The sequence below is a fragment of the Geotrypetes seraphini genome, chromosome 1, assembly GCF_902459505.1.
Source record: "Geotrypetes seraphini chromosome 1, aGeoSer1.1, whole genome shotgun sequence".
Taxonomy (NCBI): Eukaryota; Metazoa; Chordata; class Amphibia; order Gymnophiona; family Dermophiidae; genus Geotrypetes; species Geotrypetes seraphini.
The window spans coordinates 328,194,146-328,212,253 of NC_047084.1; the positions used below are offsets into that span (position 1 = coordinate 328,194,146).

The 18,108-nt window shown below is 42.2% G+C and overlaps 1 protein-coding gene across 3 annotated transcripts in view; it reads left to right on the forward strand.

Annotated features, from left to right (window-relative positions):
- The window catches only part of UNC5C (unc-5 netrin receptor C), a 700,386-nt gene that overhangs the window by 605,956 nt on the left and 76,322 nt on the right, over positions 1–18,108 (forward strand). For all 3 annotated transcript variants that reach the window (XM_033957834.1, XM_033957824.1, XM_033957818.1), the window contains exon 8: positions 10,147–10,203. In XM_033957834.1, coding sequence (XP_033813725.1) covers positions 10,147–10,203 — 57 coding nt within the window. The remainder of the gene's footprint in view (positions 1–10,146; positions 10,204–18,108) is intronic.

Consider the following 18,108-nt stretch of genomic DNA (forward strand, 5'->3'; position numbering starts at 1 on the left):
GTGCCTGAGCCAATGGAAAATGAAGGCGGTGGTAGAAGCAGAATTTAAAGCTTGACTTCCTTGGTTCTCTGCCCACTGCTTGTGGGTGACTGAGTTTTGAGGGGCAGACTGGGCTTCTGGTACCCAAGGCTGGGGAGATTGAAAAGTAGGGTCTCTCAAACTGTGTGCCATGGCACAGTGGTGTTCCCCAAAGAGATTTCGGGTGTGCCACAAGAGATTCCAGAATTTTACTTTATTTTAAAAAAATTCCCTTCATAAGTATATACTAGAATAGACGACATGTAAGAGTCTATCAATGTTATGAGTCTCTGTGTGTATAAGAATACAACCGCCCAGACAAGCATCATTCTTTAATGTGATTGGTCCTTGAAAACTAACAGCAAGTAATTTTAGTTTTATTTTTATTTTTTATGAAGTAGTTATTTTGCACTCAGAAATAAGCACATCCATCACATTGATTAGCAATCCTATTCTATCTACTTTAGTTTCACTGTTGTTTCAATTACCCATACATAGCTTAAAAAATTTTAAATTAAATTATTTGTAGTTTTGCAAATTTATAATTTCAGTTATAATGTGCCGTGAAAAGCATTTGCTCCATCTAGTGTGCCAGAGCTAAAAAATGTTTGAGAGACACTGCTGTAAAGGCTGAATTGCAATACTTTGGGGCAAAGGGTGTGAGCTACTTTCCCACAGTGACATCTGGTGGCCAGGTATAGGGTTCACATTAACCAGGACACAGTCAAAGCCACTGTTTTTGTTCAAACACTGTAGCTGCAATGACCAGATCAGTGGTTCCCAAACCTGGTCCTGGTTGGAGGCACCCCTGCCAGTCAAGTTTTCATGATATCCACAATGAATATTCATGAAAGAGAGTTGCATGCATTGCCTCCACTGCATGCAACTCTCTTTCATGAATATTTATTGTAGATATTGTGAAAACCTGACTGGCAAGAGTGCTTCCAGGACCAGGTATGAGAACCACTGGACCAGATTGAGTTGGGAATGGGAAATACGATATATATATATATATATATACACACACATTGGGGGGAAAAAAAGTCTAGATTGGTGCAAATTGAAGACTCGTTCCTTGCATTCCGTCTAATCTAAAATAGCTCCTCTTCTTTTTAGTTCCAGACCAGTTGCTCCAAGAAGCAGTCATTTATGACATCTAGGAATTTTATCTCCCTAGCACTCCAATTTTTTCATAAGCTATTTTTACTACAATACAAAAAAATAAAAGGAAACTTGCCCTTGATGGAGACTACATTGTTTAACTTGCTTCTTCTTCTTCTTTTTAACCAAACTTATCAAACCACCCTCATAGATCAGCAGTGTGCACCAATTTGCTCGTTCAACTTTGGTCACACTACACAGAATCTGGCCCTAAGTGAGTTGCATACTAAAATGATAGATAATGGCTTAATGTAACGGTTCCATATAAGCGCTAGTATTCTATAACTTATTCATGTAATTGGCATTTAACTCTCTATTCTGTTAACTAGCATATAAATGGTATAACACACAATTTTAATCATAGTAACATAGTAGATGACGGCAGATAAAGATCCGAATGGTCCATCCAGTTTGCCCAACCTGATTCAATTTAAATTTTTAAATTTTTTCTTCTTAGCTATTTCTGGGCAAGAATCCAAAGCTCTACCCGGTATTGTGCTTGGGTTCCTACTGCCGAAATTTCCGTTAAAACTTACTCCAGCCTATCTACACTCTCCCAGCCATAGAAGCCCTCCCCAGCCCATCCTCCACCAAACGGCCATATACAGACACAGACCGTGCAAGTCTGCCCAGTACTGGCCTTAGTTCAATATTTAATCTTATTTTCAGATTCTAGATCCTTTGTGTTCATCCCACGCTTCTTTGAACTCAGTCACAGTTTTACTCTCCAACACCTCTCTCGGGAGCGCATTCTAGGCATCCACCACCCTCTCCGTAAAGTAGAATTTCCTAACATTGCCTTTGAATCTACCACCCCTCAACCTCAAATTATGTCCTCTGGTTTTACCATTTTCCTTTCTCTAGAAAAGATTATGTTCTACGTTAATACCCTTCAAGTATTTGAATGTCTGAATCAAATCTCCCCTGTCTCTCCTTTCCTCTAGGGTATACATATTCAGAGGTGTGTGTACCTGTGGATGAGCATAGGCAGGAAGTGGGAGTGTCACCTATCAATGCACGCGTTTCATAGAATAATTTCAGAAGTGCGCATTGATTGATGGATCTAGGTGCACCCTCCAATGCTTGCCATTGACTTGGCATAAGCAGGCATGCCAACTTTTTGGGTCCACCAATGCGAGTTTGCACTAGTATTTTCTAATGGCATCAGGGTACCAGAACCAATTCCAATCCATCGCCTAATACATAAAGGTCCATTCTACACGATCAAATGCCTTTTCTGCATCTAATGATACAGAGAAAGCCGGGTCAGGATAACTTTGGCACTCCCCACACTGGAATGAAGCATCAAAAGGGAGGCACCAATTTACAGAGCTACCACCTAGGCATCTATCCCCACTTACTCCAGAAAATCTCTAGCAAAGCCTCCTGAACTGAATGTTTCCCATAAAACCTACACAGTAATGGGAGAAAAGCCCAATTCTAACCTTCTGTGGTACTACAGGTAGATCGTCTATAGGACTTGCAGTCTGGATAGCTTGGATCAGTCAACTTAAAGTGCTGATTCAGGCATTTCTGATACATAAACCTCTTATCGGAGGATGCATAAATTATTTTAGTAATGGCCTTTATCTTTTTTTGTTCAGCAAAGAAAAGGTTGACTAATGCATACTGTTGCTTTGACATACCATTTTTTATGTTATTGTTGCTACTAAAGTAAGCTGCTAGGCTCTAATCCAGCACTCACCACTCTACCAAGGAATCTGAAATCATTTCTAACAGCATTAGTTCCTAAAATCAATTCAGCCTCATACAATAAAAGCAAATTCATCATTTGCATTTTTATTTGTCAGGATCTGGGATTTATAAATAAGTTCATGGGCAGGTCCTGGCCGATAACTTCTCTATGTCAAAAGTCCTTGTAGCCATCAAATAATTAGGCAATCGGGGAAAGATAAATTGTTGTGAATTATCTCCGGGATGGCTGATGTCAGAGCTGACCTTTGACATCATTAGTGACAGTTATGAAACGCTTTCGAGATAATAGTATGGAATGTTTTGGTTGGAGGAAGAGTGGATATGTTTGTCTTTATTTCCCTTCAGGATGTGGGAGACATTTTTCACCAGCAAAAAAATGTGGTTACACTTGAAGAAGCTATAGGCTTGTACTTTTTACCCCTGACATGCTCCAGACCACAGGAAGGACTGTGGACTAGCCAAGTAAACAAGACAAAACCTGCTTGAAGCCATCAGCTCTTAATTTGCAGCACTCTATAAGCTGTCTGTTAAAGAAACAAAGGGTTTTAGAGGGCTTTACTGTTTTACTATCAGGCGGACTCCCTCTCCTGCATTCAAACTGTTTCAGTTTGTAAAAAAAGACTCCCACGCTCCCCTTCCAAGTGTTTATAGGTCACTTATTTTTATGCTGGAAATAATGCAGTGTCATAAACTAATGGCCATGCAATCTGTCTTATCTGTACAACCAATTTACAGCAGATCCGGGGAACACCATTCTCCTGATTTAATTAGCCCTTCGCTCTTTTCTAAAGCTCTTGGCAAAGTTAATGCTCTCTTCGAAGAGAGATTATTCTCACCAGACAGTTTTGTCTTTTATATAAAGTGTATAGCTAGACATAGACATATATTTAGATTTTTAAGCAAAATAATAGCTCGGGAAAAAGAAAACAATTGCCAGCAAAAGGATTTGTTGAATTATAAACAAGAAAAGATGCCAGACAAATGAAAAGGAAAAGAATGATTTTTTTTTTTTTAAAGGAAAATCGTTATGCATTAAACATATGTGGTATTGTCAAGATGGCGGCATTCTAATCTGGTTGAAATCAGCATCTTTTTACTTCGAAGAAATTTTTCTCTGTTATATATTTTTTTGCCTCCCAGAAAGACAAACCAGAAAGGCAAGGGAGGTGTCTTTTCAACCAATATTCAAGTCTTTATTTGAATCAAATAGTCCCAACAAGGATCCCGGTTTCGGCTTGTAGAAAATACCTTTCCGAGGGGACACTTGACTGGTAGACGCTACAATCAAAGCACTCTTGTGTAGACAAGCAGCGTTCATAGCAGTGTAAAACAAAAGTAAAACCGGCTCAAAAACTGCGGGGAATGATAGGACTGGATTATTGGTGCTTAGAAGGTAGGTTGGAGTGTGGCATTGAAAGCATCTTCAACGAAGTGGGCTTTGTCTGGATTTATATACTGCCAGAGATGGAGCCTGACATATTGAGTCAGCCAGTTTTTTTCAGGCATACAGTGAAGCATGGTAGAAGAGACAGAGTCTGGAGTTGGCTGTCGAGGAGACGGGTACAGATAAGGGAGACTTTTCCAATGAGCAGGGTGCCCGTGGGGAGTGTGGGGAGAAATGAGAGAGGAGAGATACTGAGGAGCTGCGGAGTGAATACACTTATAGCTCATTAAGAGGAGTTTAAACTGTATGCGGATATGGACAGGGAGCCAATGACGTGACTTGAGGAGAGGGGTAATGTGGACATAGCGATGCTGTGCACTAAGCTAGTATTCTATAAAAACAGAAAATTTGTGCTTAGCTTGCATCTTCTCAGCACCTAAATTTGGGTGATTTTTGCTCATTCACACCTTAATGTATCAAGTCACCATTTTCAGCTGGGGTTAATTCATGCAGAGTTAAGACCAAAAATCAAAAATTATCTTAATACCTCTTCATTGATAAGGAAGTTTTTATTAAGCTGTTTTTTTATGGATCAATATTCAAATAATACCAGCCATGGTGTTTAAATATATATATTTTTTTCTAATCAGTGCCATTATCCACAGAAGCTATGGCTATTAATATACATATGCTTTACTGGTGTACAGCCACTATCCTTATAGCTATATTGATAAATTTATGACTGCCTTTTTGCTGACATTACATTTACCTGCATACATATAATGGTAGCACTACAAATCGAATGCAATGTATTGCAATAAAGGTTATCATAAATCAACTCAAAGCTAGAAACTGAAAACTTAAGGAGAAGAGGCCATCATAGAAAGTGTGGCTCAGTGGTTAATGCTACAGCCTCAGCACCCTAAAATTGTGGGTTCAAACCCTCGCTGCTCCTTGTGACCCTGGGCAAGTCACTCAATGCCCCCATTGCCCCTGGTACATTAGATAGAAACATAGAAACATAGAAAAAAGCAGCAGAAAATGGCTATAGCCCACCAAGTCTGCCCATTCCAAGTATCCCCTCCCCTGAATTTACTCCCTTAAAGATCCCACGTGAGTATCCCATTTTCTCTTAAAATCCGTCACGTTGCTGGCCTTTATCACCTGGAGTGGGAGTCTGTTCCAATGATCCACTACTCTTTCGGTGAAGAAGTACTTCCTGGAGTCGCCATGAAACTTCCCTCCCCTGATTTTCAGCGGATGCCCTCTGGTGGTCGAGGGTCCCATGAGCCAGAAGATATCATCTTCTGACTCAATGCATCCCGTGATGTACTTATATGTTTCAATCATATCTCCCCGTTCTCTTCTTTCCTCAAGTGAGTACAGCCGCAATTTTTTTAATCTTTCTTCATACGTGAGATCCTTGAGCCTTGATAGATAGATTGTGAGCCTGCCGGAACAGACAGGGAAAAATGCTTGAATACCTGAATAAATTCATATAAACTGTTCTGAGCTCCCCTGGAAGAATGATATAGAAAATTAAATAAAAAATGGATCAGATCATAGGATCTTTTTTTTTTAATTCTTTATTCATTTTATAACTTACATCAAGTACATCAATATTGGTATTAACATTTTAACATAGATATATCATTTGAAATTCTACAATTAATCTTATCAAATTAAATTTATCCCCTTCCCTCCCATCCTTTTATATTTCATAAAAACATTTTCCAATAATAAATACCCCCCTCCCCCCACCCAATTTCCATTTGTACTAATCAGGGAAGAAAAATATACACTCATAGGATCTCTTATAAACTAAACTAAAACTTAGGGTCTTTTCTATTAAACTGCGCTAGCAGTTTTTAGCACGATGAGCCGCGCTGAATGGCCCGCGTTGCTCCCGATGCTCATAGAGTTCCTATGAGCGTTGGGAGCCGCACAGGCCATTCAGCGCGGTCCTCTGCGCTACAAACTACTAGCACAGTTTAATAGAAGAGGGGGTTATCTGTGTACACCGGATCTTCAACCAAAGTGGAGCGCGATTCGGTTAACAGAAACTACAAAAGTATAAAGAATAAGAAAATAACAGAAAGAAATATTGGTATGGCTAATTTCCGAAATGATTAGCAAACAAAATAGTTTTTAAAGATTTGCGAAAAAGTTGAAAAGGACCCGGACTCCTTAAGTTAAGAGGAAGCTCGTTCCATAATTGAGATCATTTGAAGACCAACGATTGACTGAAATTCGTGATTCCTTTGATTCCTTTCGCTGAAGGAAGGGAACGTTTCACTTGTTGGGTGCCTCTTGCATAGGAAAATCTATAGGCATTATAACCCACAGTTATTCTAGATCCCCATCCTGGGGTCAAGATTCGAATCATTTGTCCAGAACTTCCATTCACATTAGCTACTAACCAAAGCACCGCTTTCAATACTAAAGTCTGTAATGCAATTCATGGGTCCATTGTTTCCAATAAATCACTTAAAAATGATGACACTTATCTCAACTGGATTCCAGCGCTGTCTTGGCTTCACAAACCAAGCCAAGCCAGGGCTGGAGTGCCCAGCTATGCCACTGGTCGGGTCCTTTCTATCTTTTAGTCCACTGATTTGCTACATCATAATTTGGTTTGATTATAATTTGATACAGCTGTAATAAAGCTGGCTTGTGTTCACCCAGATTCCAGGTTGAATTTTTTTCCACTATTTTGTGTATGGTCTCCCTCTCTTCCCCTCCTCCCTTTTTTTTTTTTTTTTTTTACAAAACTGTGATAGCGGTTTTTAGCGCAGGCCAGCGCGTTGAATGCTCTGTGCTGCTCCCAACACTCATAGAGTTCCTATGAGCATCGGGAGCAGCACAAAGCATTCAGCGCGCTGGCCTGCACTAAAAACCACTATCGCAGTTTTGTAAAAGTGTGGGGGGGGGCTTTTGGTCCCCCCCCCCCTTTTTGTGATTGTGGAAAATTTGAGCATATTACACCCAGGTTGATAAAACTGCATTACCTACTGGTAGAATATCAGATTTTGTATAAAATCCTGACACTGGCATTTTTGTCCCCTATGCCAGTATATCTGGCACAGGTTATTGAGCTCTATAGACCAGTGAAAGCGTTGAGATCAGATGCGTTGCAAGTGCAACAACTTGTATATTCATTGTGCAGAATTGGAGGCTGCTGCTTTTTCTGTAAGGGCACTGATGTTCTGGAATAAATTACCTAAGGTTGCGGTTTAAAAGGACATTAAAAACATATTTTTTTTTCTGCAGGCTTTTCACACAGAGTAATGCTATATATGGAGTCATGCATAGGAATATAAGAGTGTATGGATTAATTAGAGGGTTACCTATGAAGGAGGATAGATATTATAGAAGTAGATAATTGTAATTTTATGTGGATTTGTTATTGATTATGTATGTTTTAATTTGTAAATGCTTAGAACTAAGCAGGTATAAATGTTCTTAAATATAAAAATGTAGGGGGCATTGCTGCCACTTAGATATGCTATAAATTATGTATACTTCAGGGCACAACTAGGCACTAACAGTGACTTTTGGTATAACTTTTGGCACATAACTTTAGGTGCACCAATATTTGCTTAAGCTACTATTCTAATGTATAACAGAATATTGACACCGAGATACCATACTTGAGATTCTGGAAAATTCTGAAGACTTGCTTTCTTATTTAAGAAATATCTGTTAGGTTGATAATTGTCTATTTATTTTAGGAAGCATTTGTTTATTTTTAGCATAATGTTTATCGGAAACGGCTATTCTCACATGTCTTTTTCAAATTTTGTAATCCATTCTAAACCATTGGGTTAGATGTGGAATATAAGACTCTGTAGTGTATTGCATTGTTATAGAATTAGTGATTAAACGCATGGCTTTAGACGCCTACATCTTGGCACCAGTTTATAGAATTGCCATCATGATATGTCAGTTGTCAAGCTTACTGAGAGTGAGCTTGAATCAGAATGCTTGCACTGGAGCTGGCAATTTTATCTGGATTATCTAACAACTGTTTCCGCACCTGCCACTGTGATCTGGTAACAGTATAAATGGAACTCTTGAGTTTGACTAGAGGCATCAGGGTTCCCATGCCAGGCAAAAAAAAAAATCCCGGTCCTGGTGGAATTTGCTTGCTGAAAGGAAAAAAAAAAGGATCCTCGCTGCCTCTGAATAAATTTCAGCTCCAGCTGGCGGGCCTGGTACAGAGCACCACCTGATGGTGGTATGCAAATAGCAGGAAAACTCTTGCATTGACCCCTCTGCTCCATTTTACAAATAAATGTGTCAGTTTATTCTGATGCAGTATGAACCTTGTTCCTGCCTAGGAGAGAGGATTGAGGGAGGGGAATAAACTGTGGACACTCATTCTATGGGATGGGGATAAAAGATGGGGAGGATAGGAAAGGAGCAGACAGAGAAGAAGAGATATCTGGAAGGGATTACTGATAAAGAGTGATAAGAGCATGTTTATAGCATGAATATATATATATATTTTTATTGTATCCTGAATATCTGTTTTCAAAATAGTTTTTATTTGTGTATTTTCCACAAAAGATTTTTGTTACAGCAAGTCAGTTGGACCTATTACCCAAGCACAGCTGAGTAAACTATAAAGATGACTTGCCTTTGGCCAAACCATGTTCAGTGGTAAAGCTGGTACTACAAGCCTCTTTAAGAGGTTTGCTGGCGTCCTGAGTGTCAGTCCCAGTCTTTAACCACACAACACACCTCTTCCTTAAGGAACAGAAGGCAGGGTAATTAGCAGTAGAGAATGACAAGGGGACAAATTTTTCCCCGACCCCACGGGAACTCATTTTCCTGTCCTGTCCCAGCGACTTCTTTAGCTGTCCCTGCCCCATTCCTGCAAGCTCCACCCTCATCTGCACAAGCCTCAACCACTTTAAAATCGTAAGTGTTCAAGGCTTGTGCAATTAAGGTAGAGCTTGCAGGAATGGGACAGGGACAACGATGAAGCTCACGGGGACGGGATGGAGAAATTGAGTTCCTGCTGGGATGGGAACAAATTTGTCCCCGAGTCATTCTCTAATTAGCAGCCTAAATTACAGTAGGTTTGTTGGAGTTTTACTGTTTGTTTTTTAAATGGCTTTGTATGCTTAAGATGCATTAACAATGCAATGATTTCAGAACAAATCTGTACTATTTCTGGTTCTTTGACAAAATACTCCTTTCTGGAGAGTTGTAGCCGTCGGGGGGAGGGGAGGGGGGAGTTTTCACTAGATTCTGATTAGAAACAGCATTAAAAAAAAAAAAAACCAGTAACAAAACAATGGAGAATTCCATCAAGGATGATTCCCCTAAGGGTTGGCCTGAGCCCTGAGTATTTAACCTTTGACCAAAGGATGACAGATCTCCTTTCACTCCATTAGACCCCCTATAGCAACCCATAATAATTAAATTAAATTTTAAAATGGTTAAAGCCCCTCATAAAACATGTAGGGAAATCAAAGCATATGGCAGAGAGAAAGTGAGAAGACTTTCCATATGCTAATGATCCTTGATGACTGAAATAAAAGGGAACCATTAGAGTTTATGCTCAGTAAAAGAAAGAGTTTAAGCACTCCAAAGTTAGTGGCTCGAGACCGATTTGGGCTCTGAAATTCAATCTGCTTAGTTATTAGTTCGTAGGCTTCTCAAGGAGAAATGGCAAATGTAAAAATGAGTTCCATGCTGAATCAGGACTGGAACACAGTAAACATTGGGGGAGGGGGAAGGAAATAGCATTCATTTTTTTTGTTCTTTATTAACTTTTATTTTCCTTCTACCATGACCCTCTTTATGTTCTCATTCATTTGAGTTTGGTCCCATTTTATTGTTTCTTTCTTTTTCTTAAGGTTTGATTTATTCTATTTCAACCGAACAGAAAAGCCCGAAAGAATACGGATTTCCTTGTAAGTTTTGACCTTTTGATTTTATGCTCTCAGGTAATATATTTATGTTATTCCCTGCTCACTTTTTGCTTCTCAGCCCGGCTGCATATGCCTTTAAAATTAAGGGTTTGGCAGAGGGCAGAACACTTGTTCCTTCTTCAAAGAGCTATGGGTGCTTCAGGGAATAATCATATTTATACACGATTCCACTTCTGTTTTCTCAGAATCAAACGTGTTTCTCTTTTATTTAATGATTAATAACATGGGATTTTATCTCTTGAATTCACCTCGATCTGTGCAAGACTTTTTTTTTTTGCCTCAAGCCATGGTTCTATGATTGTGACCTGAAAGCTGTCTTTAGACTAGAACATATTAACTTCAACAACTGAATCAAAGTATAAATGGGCAAAAAGAAGGGAAAAAGACTAAGACCATGGTTATTAGACAACAATAAAGTTAATCAGTTCTGAAAGAAGTCAAAACACAAAAATGTATGCATTTTCCTTCAATAAGATCAGCTCGTTTTCAAAAGTATTGTCCTGAATGTTGTTGGAGCCAATGTAAAGGTGAACCATGCAAACCTCCTAACCCTATTAACTTTCAGGTTCCTGGTGTGTAGCCCCACTCAAGATTTTGATAATTAAATGCAACAACAATGATCATCACACCAATACAGCCTGTGAAAATGCATATTAAAGTATGTGTTGATGGCTCTGAGGCCCCCATGCACAAAAGGTTTCCTTGCAAGTAAGACTGATTTTAACCAGTCTTACTTGCAAGGAAACTCTACTCCCAATGTTCAAAAGGGTTATCTGTGGCTGTTGCCGATCGTCGTAGCAGCCACCGAAAACCCTATGCAAATGCATTGCAAGGAACTCAGTAGTATTATAATGAGCACTCCATGTAATACTCTAAACATTTTACCCACTTTTTATGGGCAAACATTTTCGGCAAGGTCTGAGCTGTCATAGTCTTACTTTCCTGTCAGTGCCTGAGCGCTGATTGGCTCAGGCACTGATAGGAAAGTAAAACTCAGACCCCCCTCCCCCACAAATAAAAGAAAAAAGGCCCCTCCCTCCCTCCAAACCCCCTCCAGCCATCCATGGACACTCCCTCCTGCTGGCTGGCCCGCCTCTTCAAAATGGTAGGTCTTCCCAGTGCATCCTAAGGCCCCTTCCCTGGGAGAGCAGCAAAATAATTTGATAGGAGGGATAGGGAGGAGCTGTGCCTAGCGATTGCTCTTCTGAGAAGGCACTAGGCACAATTCCTCCCTCTTTTACCGATGCTGCTCCTCACGAATAGCATTTGCTATTTGCATGCTATTTGTGCTGAGCATCAGCCGCTTGGGAAAAATTACTCCCATATGGTCAATTTTTACTGTGGCATCAGAGTGTTGTGCATCAGGGTCTATGTGTTGATGTCAGGACCTATTCTTTAGCTTTGACTAATAAAGACTCTTTGCTGCCCTCAAGAAGCTGCTGCCCTAGGTCACCTCCAGGTTTTGCCTAATGGTTGGGCTGGCCCTGCTGGTTGAATAAAGCACTTATTAAATAAGGTCCTATATACAGTACATAGTTGAACATTTTTGAAGAGGTATTAGTGGCACTTTAAAAAGGAAAGAAGAAGGATATGAATCGAAAAGAAAGACGATACTCCTTTATGTTAAAGACATAAGACTTGAGAAGGACTGCCTTAACCATAAGGCAGACTAGGATGGTAGCTAGAGCAGCAACTTCTGAATAGGGGTGGGTGGGAGAGATGCAATGTGGCAGAAGGTGTTGCTAATGTACCAGCCCTTGGAGGGGGCAAATGACAAAAATGTAGAATCACAGATGTTCCTGCCTTCTGTGGCTTTGTCCTTTCAACCCAGAGATAAACCTTTGCATTGGGCTGTTCCTGGTGAACACAGTGCAAGCGGTTTGAGAATGCAACGCCTACGATCCTGGAGTTAGATCGGCTCCACATGAACATTTGCTTGCTCTTTATCAACATAGCTGGAAGGTTAAATAGTTGCACTTTGGAGAAGCAAAAAACACAAATTGTATCATGAGGTTTAAGCAAAAATATCAAATCAGGGTTATGGTGTACTAAGTATTTCCCATCTTCTTTCAGTAGGGAAGAATGCAGTGCTCATCCACCCTTCTACAGTCATTTCCTTTCTCCTTGTCCAAAACACACTCCCATGGGCAGGGATAATTGGAGTTCAGTTCTGTGGCCTGGCAAGAGTTGGGGTGCCTTAAAGCAATATTAACATCTTCAACTGAGCTCAGTATTGTTCTTCTGGCCTCCTCTCTGAGCCTGCCAAAGTAGACGGTTCTGAATAGAGGTACATTTTGCAGTCTTCACCATAGAAAGCTGTTAAGGCACTCAGGCTGGTGCATGGGAGGGGTTCGGCAAGCCAGACTGGAAAGACTGAAGGAAGAAAGTACTGTATACAAAAAGAAAAAATCTAAAATTGTGTAGTTATCTTCAAATGTATATGGCGTGTTACTATAGCTGCCTTGTTGGTATTTCTTGTATCAAAAAGCAGCTTATAAATTACTAGATAATTATTATTATTTAGACAATTCATCACATGAGCTGCCATTATATATTAAATCCCAGAGTTGGAATGAGGGAGAGTACTGAACATAGTTGGATTTCAGCAAAGCCTTTAACATTGATCTGCATAGGTGGCTTATAGATAAATTGAAATAATAAACACTTTCAATACTGGTTGATGCTGTGATGTCCTATAATGTGATATAAAGACAGCATAGGCTATTAAATAACTCAAAATGAAGGAAAAAGCCTCAGAAAAGGCCCCTCCCACCTCCACCGATGGATTTGGTCCAGAGGACAGTTACTTAGATGATCAGTGGTCTTCATCATATATGATAGGCCAGAGCACGTTACAGGGCTTCAAGGAAGGTTTGGATAGTTTCCTAGAAGATAAGGGAATTGAGGGGTACAGATAAGAGTAGAGGTAGGTTATAGATATAGAAATAGTCAGGGACCACTGCAACAGGTAATAGGCCTGATGGGCCGTCGCGGGAGCAGACCAGTGGGCGGGATGGACCTCTGGTCTGACCCAGCGGAGGCAACTTCTTATGTTCTTATGTATTTTGGAAGAAAGGTGGAGGAGAGGAAATAGGCATTTAAAAATACTTCCATGGCATAAATGCACAGGAGGTAAATCCCTTTCAACTGAAGGATGCTCTGGAACAAGGAGGCATAAGATGATGGTAGCAGGTGGGCTCGGTAGTTATCTAAACAAATGTTTCTTTTGTTGCATGGCATCATGGCAGAGGTGCTAGAGACTAGAACCGTATTGGAATTCTTGAAAGCATGGGGCAAGTCCAGAGGATCTCTAAGAGAAAGGAAGAGACTGTAGACTTTATTATTTAGTATGGATGTTCCTTACTATATTCTTCTGGATGCAGACATTTTTAGATATCTAACTAATATTTAACTAAATAAATGTACGGCTACTGAAGTATTTTTGGCACAGTGGTTAGAGCTACAGCCTCAGCACCCTGAGGTTGTGGGTTCAAATCCCATGCTGCTCCTTGTGACCTGGGGCAACTCACTTAATCCCCCTTTGCTCCAGGTACATTAGATAGAATGTGAGCCCACCGGGACAGATAGGGAAAAATGCTTGAGTACCTGAATGTAAACCACTTAGATAATAAGTAATGGTATATAAATACTAAAAAAATAAACTCTAGAACAGTGAATGTTGCATACAAACTCAAAGTAGAAAAAAAATCAGACCTCAATATATTTTAGGCTCCTTGATTTACAATAAATCAATTGAGCTCATATCATCATGGATCTGTGAAAAAACTCCACATAAAATTCATAACAACTCACATTCTATCTTCAATTTCTGAGTCCGTGTGTTGCACTTTATTGTCCACAACGATACACTTCTCACAATTTAACTTTTATGACTTCTAGATAAATCTTTCACAGTGTATCCATGCAATTCTTTCAAAAGACCAGGGAGTTGGACATGAGAACAACAGCTCCAGAAGTGCCATTTGAAGTGATTAAGTTAAGTAACTCCTTTGTAGAGAATTGATATGTTATTGGGACTGGTCTTTTGAAAGAATTGCATGGTCACATTGTGAAAGATTTATCTAGAAGTCATAAAAGTTAAATTGTGAGAAGTGTATCGTTGTGGACAATAAAGTGCAACACACGGACTCAGAAATTGAAGATAGAATGTGAGTTGCTATGAATTTTACGTGGAGGTTTTTTTTCACAGACCTATGATGATATGAGCTCCAATTGATTTATTGCAAACTGAGGAACCTAATCATAGGCGTCAGAACGGGGGGAGGGGCGCACTGAGGCCATGGCCTCCCCCCAAATTTCTGGTAGTACTGTAACAGGGACCGACGGGGGATTCTGTGGGGAAAGAGCACCTCTTGCGAGGCTGGGAGCGGCATCTTGCTACCGGCTATTGTGCCTACTGGTTGGCTCTCTCTGCCGCATACCTTTGCCGACATCTACACCTCCCCCTAACCCCCCCCCCCCCCGCCAGCCATGTGTCTACCTTTAATTTCTCATAAAAGCACAGCGCCACCATGACATCGGCCCTGGCATATTCCCTTCACTGCGGCCAGCTCTAGCAGAAACAGGAAATTGTCAGAGAGGCTGGGCCGCAGTGGAGAGAAGATGTCGGGGCCGGTGGCAGAGTGGCACTGTACTTTTGCAAGAAATGAAAGGTAATTGACGCGGGTGGGGGGAAGGAGTAGATGTCAGCAAAGGGATGCAGCAGAGAGAGTCAACCAGCAGGCACGCTGGCCGGTAGCAAGGTGCCTCTTCCACCAGAGTGCCCTAGAAATAAGGCCCCATCCGAGACATTTCAGATTTATGGGAGGAGTAAATGGTAGAGAGGAAGTATTAGGACTTGGGGAAGGGTGAGGTGTTGGACTAAAATGAGGGAAGGAGAGAGAGATGTGAGGAATGGAGTAAGGGAGGGAGGGAAAGATGTCATATTTGCAAGGGACAAGGAGAGATGGACTTGGGGATGGCAGAGGGGGTAGAAGGAGGACAGGGAAGAGGTGGCAGAAGGGGGACAATGAGAAATGGATTTGGAGGAGCACAGAGGGAGAGATGGACATGGGGGAAGGCAGAGGGGGGTCAGAGAGAAATGGCAGAGAAGGGAAAAGGGAAAAATGGGTGTGGAGGGGCAAAAATGGGAAGAGGGAGAGATAGATTTGGTGAAGAGAGCAAGATGGGGAAAGGGCAAGAGATTCAGGGGAGAGGGCAGAATGGGGAGGGTGAGATTGACAACTTAGGAAGAGCAGAGGAAAGAGAGAGGGGAGATGGACAGGGAAAGGCAGAGGGGATATGGACTGGGGGCTGGTAGGGGGAGAGATGTCAGACTTGGAAGGAGGGAGTGAAAGGGCAGAAAGGAGAGATGTTTGACTTGTTGGAGGGAGAGAGAAAGAAAGAGAGGAAGGAAATGCTGGGTTACAAGGGTGGAGTAAGTGATAAGGAGGGAAGATGCTAGAAATGGTGGATCCATGTGGGAGAGTTGTCAAGGAGATGGGTAAGCAGAATAATGAGTATACAAGGGTAGAAATGTGGTAATGGAAAGCAGATAAAAGGGAATAGGAGTATGAGAAATATGAAAGCTAGGGGATGAAATAAGGAGATAGAAAGTTGATTAGATAAAAACTGAAAAGGAATAAAGCAATGTTGCCTCTAAACTACTTGGCCACATACCAAGGTAGCAGGCCGCACAGCCAGCACTCCAGGATCTCTGGCCATACTCTGCTGCTGCCTATGGCTTTGTGAAGAAAGAAGTGCAGCTGGAAGAAAGGAGGAGGAGGCCTACTTGGATGTTTTAGAGCCAGCCAGAACACAGGTACACACCCTTGGGAGGGGGCATGAATTTTGGACACAGAAGGGAGGAAGGAAGAGAAGCACATTGGGTCACGAGAAGGAGGGAGAGGGGTGCGTCGAGACAAGGAAGAAAAGAAGGGAGAATGAACATGGGACAAAGGAAGGAAGCAGGGAGGGGGCATGAATAAATGTTGGATGAGGTGATGGAGAGGGAACAATGGGACAGATGGAAAGGGATGCAATAGGGAGGAATGCTGGACATGCTGGTGGAGAGAATGGAGGAAGAGATGTGGCTTGGAGCTGGAGAGGGGATGATAGGAGAAATGTTGGGCATGGGGCTGGTGGGCAGGGGCAAAAGATGCTGCACACAGTCTGCAGTGGAGAGGGTGGGAGAGATGCACCCTGGATCCCTCTCTCTTTCCCAGTCCCTTTGCAACAAGGGAGGAAATGAGAGAGAGAGAGAGATGGTGGACATGGAGTTAGAGGAGAGAGGAAAAAATGCTGTGCAGGGATGAAGAGGGGAAAAAGAGTGTGGTTTGTGTAGTTTAATTTTGTGGTTACCATTATGTATTAACTAGTGTTTAAGCCAGTTACATTAACGGGTGCTAGAATACTGTATATGTATGTCTGTCTTTCCTTCTCTCTGTGTCTCTCCCTGCCCCTGTCTCTTTCTTCCTTTCTTTCTGTCTCTCTCCCTTCCGCTGTCTATCTTTTGTTCTATCTCTCTCCCTCCCACTGTCTATCTTTCTTTCTTTCTGTCTCTCTCTCTCTGGCCCCCTGTCTGTCTGTCTTTTTTTCTTTCTGTCTCTCTCCCTGCCCGCTGTCTTTCTTTGTGTCTCTCCATGGCCCCCTTCTGTATCCCCCGCAATGCAAACCAAGATTGTTCCCTGGCCCCCTTTCCCTCTCCCCCCCCTACTTCCCAGTGCAGCAGCAGCAGCAATTCCCTCCCACCCTTCCCTGTGCAACAGCAGCAGCAGTAGCATTCCCCCCCTCCCACTTTCCTGTGCAGCAGCATTTCCCCCCACACTTCCCTGTGCAGCAGCAGCATCATTCCCCCACACTTCCCTGTGCAACAGCAGCAGCATTTCCCCCCACTTCCCTGTACAGCTGTAGCATTCCCCCCCACACACACTTCCCTGTGCAGCAGCATTTCCCCTCCACACACACACTTTCCTGTGCAGCAGCAGCAGCATTTTCCCCACCACCACCACTTCCCTGTGCAGCAGCAGCAGAATTCCCACACACACCCTTTCCCTGTGCAGCAGGGTAACAGCATTTCTCTTTCTCATTTCTGGCTGGCTCCCTTACCAAAGTTATTTTTTAGTTCAAAGCCGTCACCACGGCTCCTCTCACAATCCGCGCCTGCGTTAGAAGCCTTCTCTCTGACGTGATATCAGAGAGGTTTCTGACGCAGGTGCAGCTCGTGAGAGGAGCCGCGGCAGTGGCTTTGAACTCACAAATAACTTCGGGAAGGGACTGAAGAATAACTTCAGTAGGGGAGCCGGCCAGACCGCGGGCCACAGAATAGTACCTGGGGGGGCCTGTGCTAGACGGAGTGAGGGCGGGATGGGGGGAGTCGCCGCCATGGTCACCGCCTCCATGCATCCGTGCTTATGGTGCCTCCGCATGCGCAGTAGAAGTGGCCAGCGTTGCCGAGGGAGAGTGATGGGGAAACCACCGCTGGCTCCTTCTACTGTGCATGTATGGCATGGAAGCACAGATCACGGATGCAGGGATCGTGAAGATTGAAGTGCGCATGCGCGCTAATGATTTTAATATAGCGGATAAGATTATATTGTTTGTATATGAAAAATGATTGGAAGAAATGGCATTTACAATTAGTACTATTATTATGAGGGTGGGGTCTGGTGTGGAGCTTGTGCAGGGTCTAGGACAGAGCTTCCCCTCCCCCCCCCCCCCCCCCCTTACACACACAAAAAAGTGTTTCACTGACTATGAGCCTAATATATTGAGGTCGGTTTTCCTCCACTTTGTGTTTGCATGTAACGTTCACTGTTCTAGAGTTCTGAGCGAATGCATGTTCCCAACAACACTTCAGTAGCAGTATGTTTATGTAATTAGATGAAT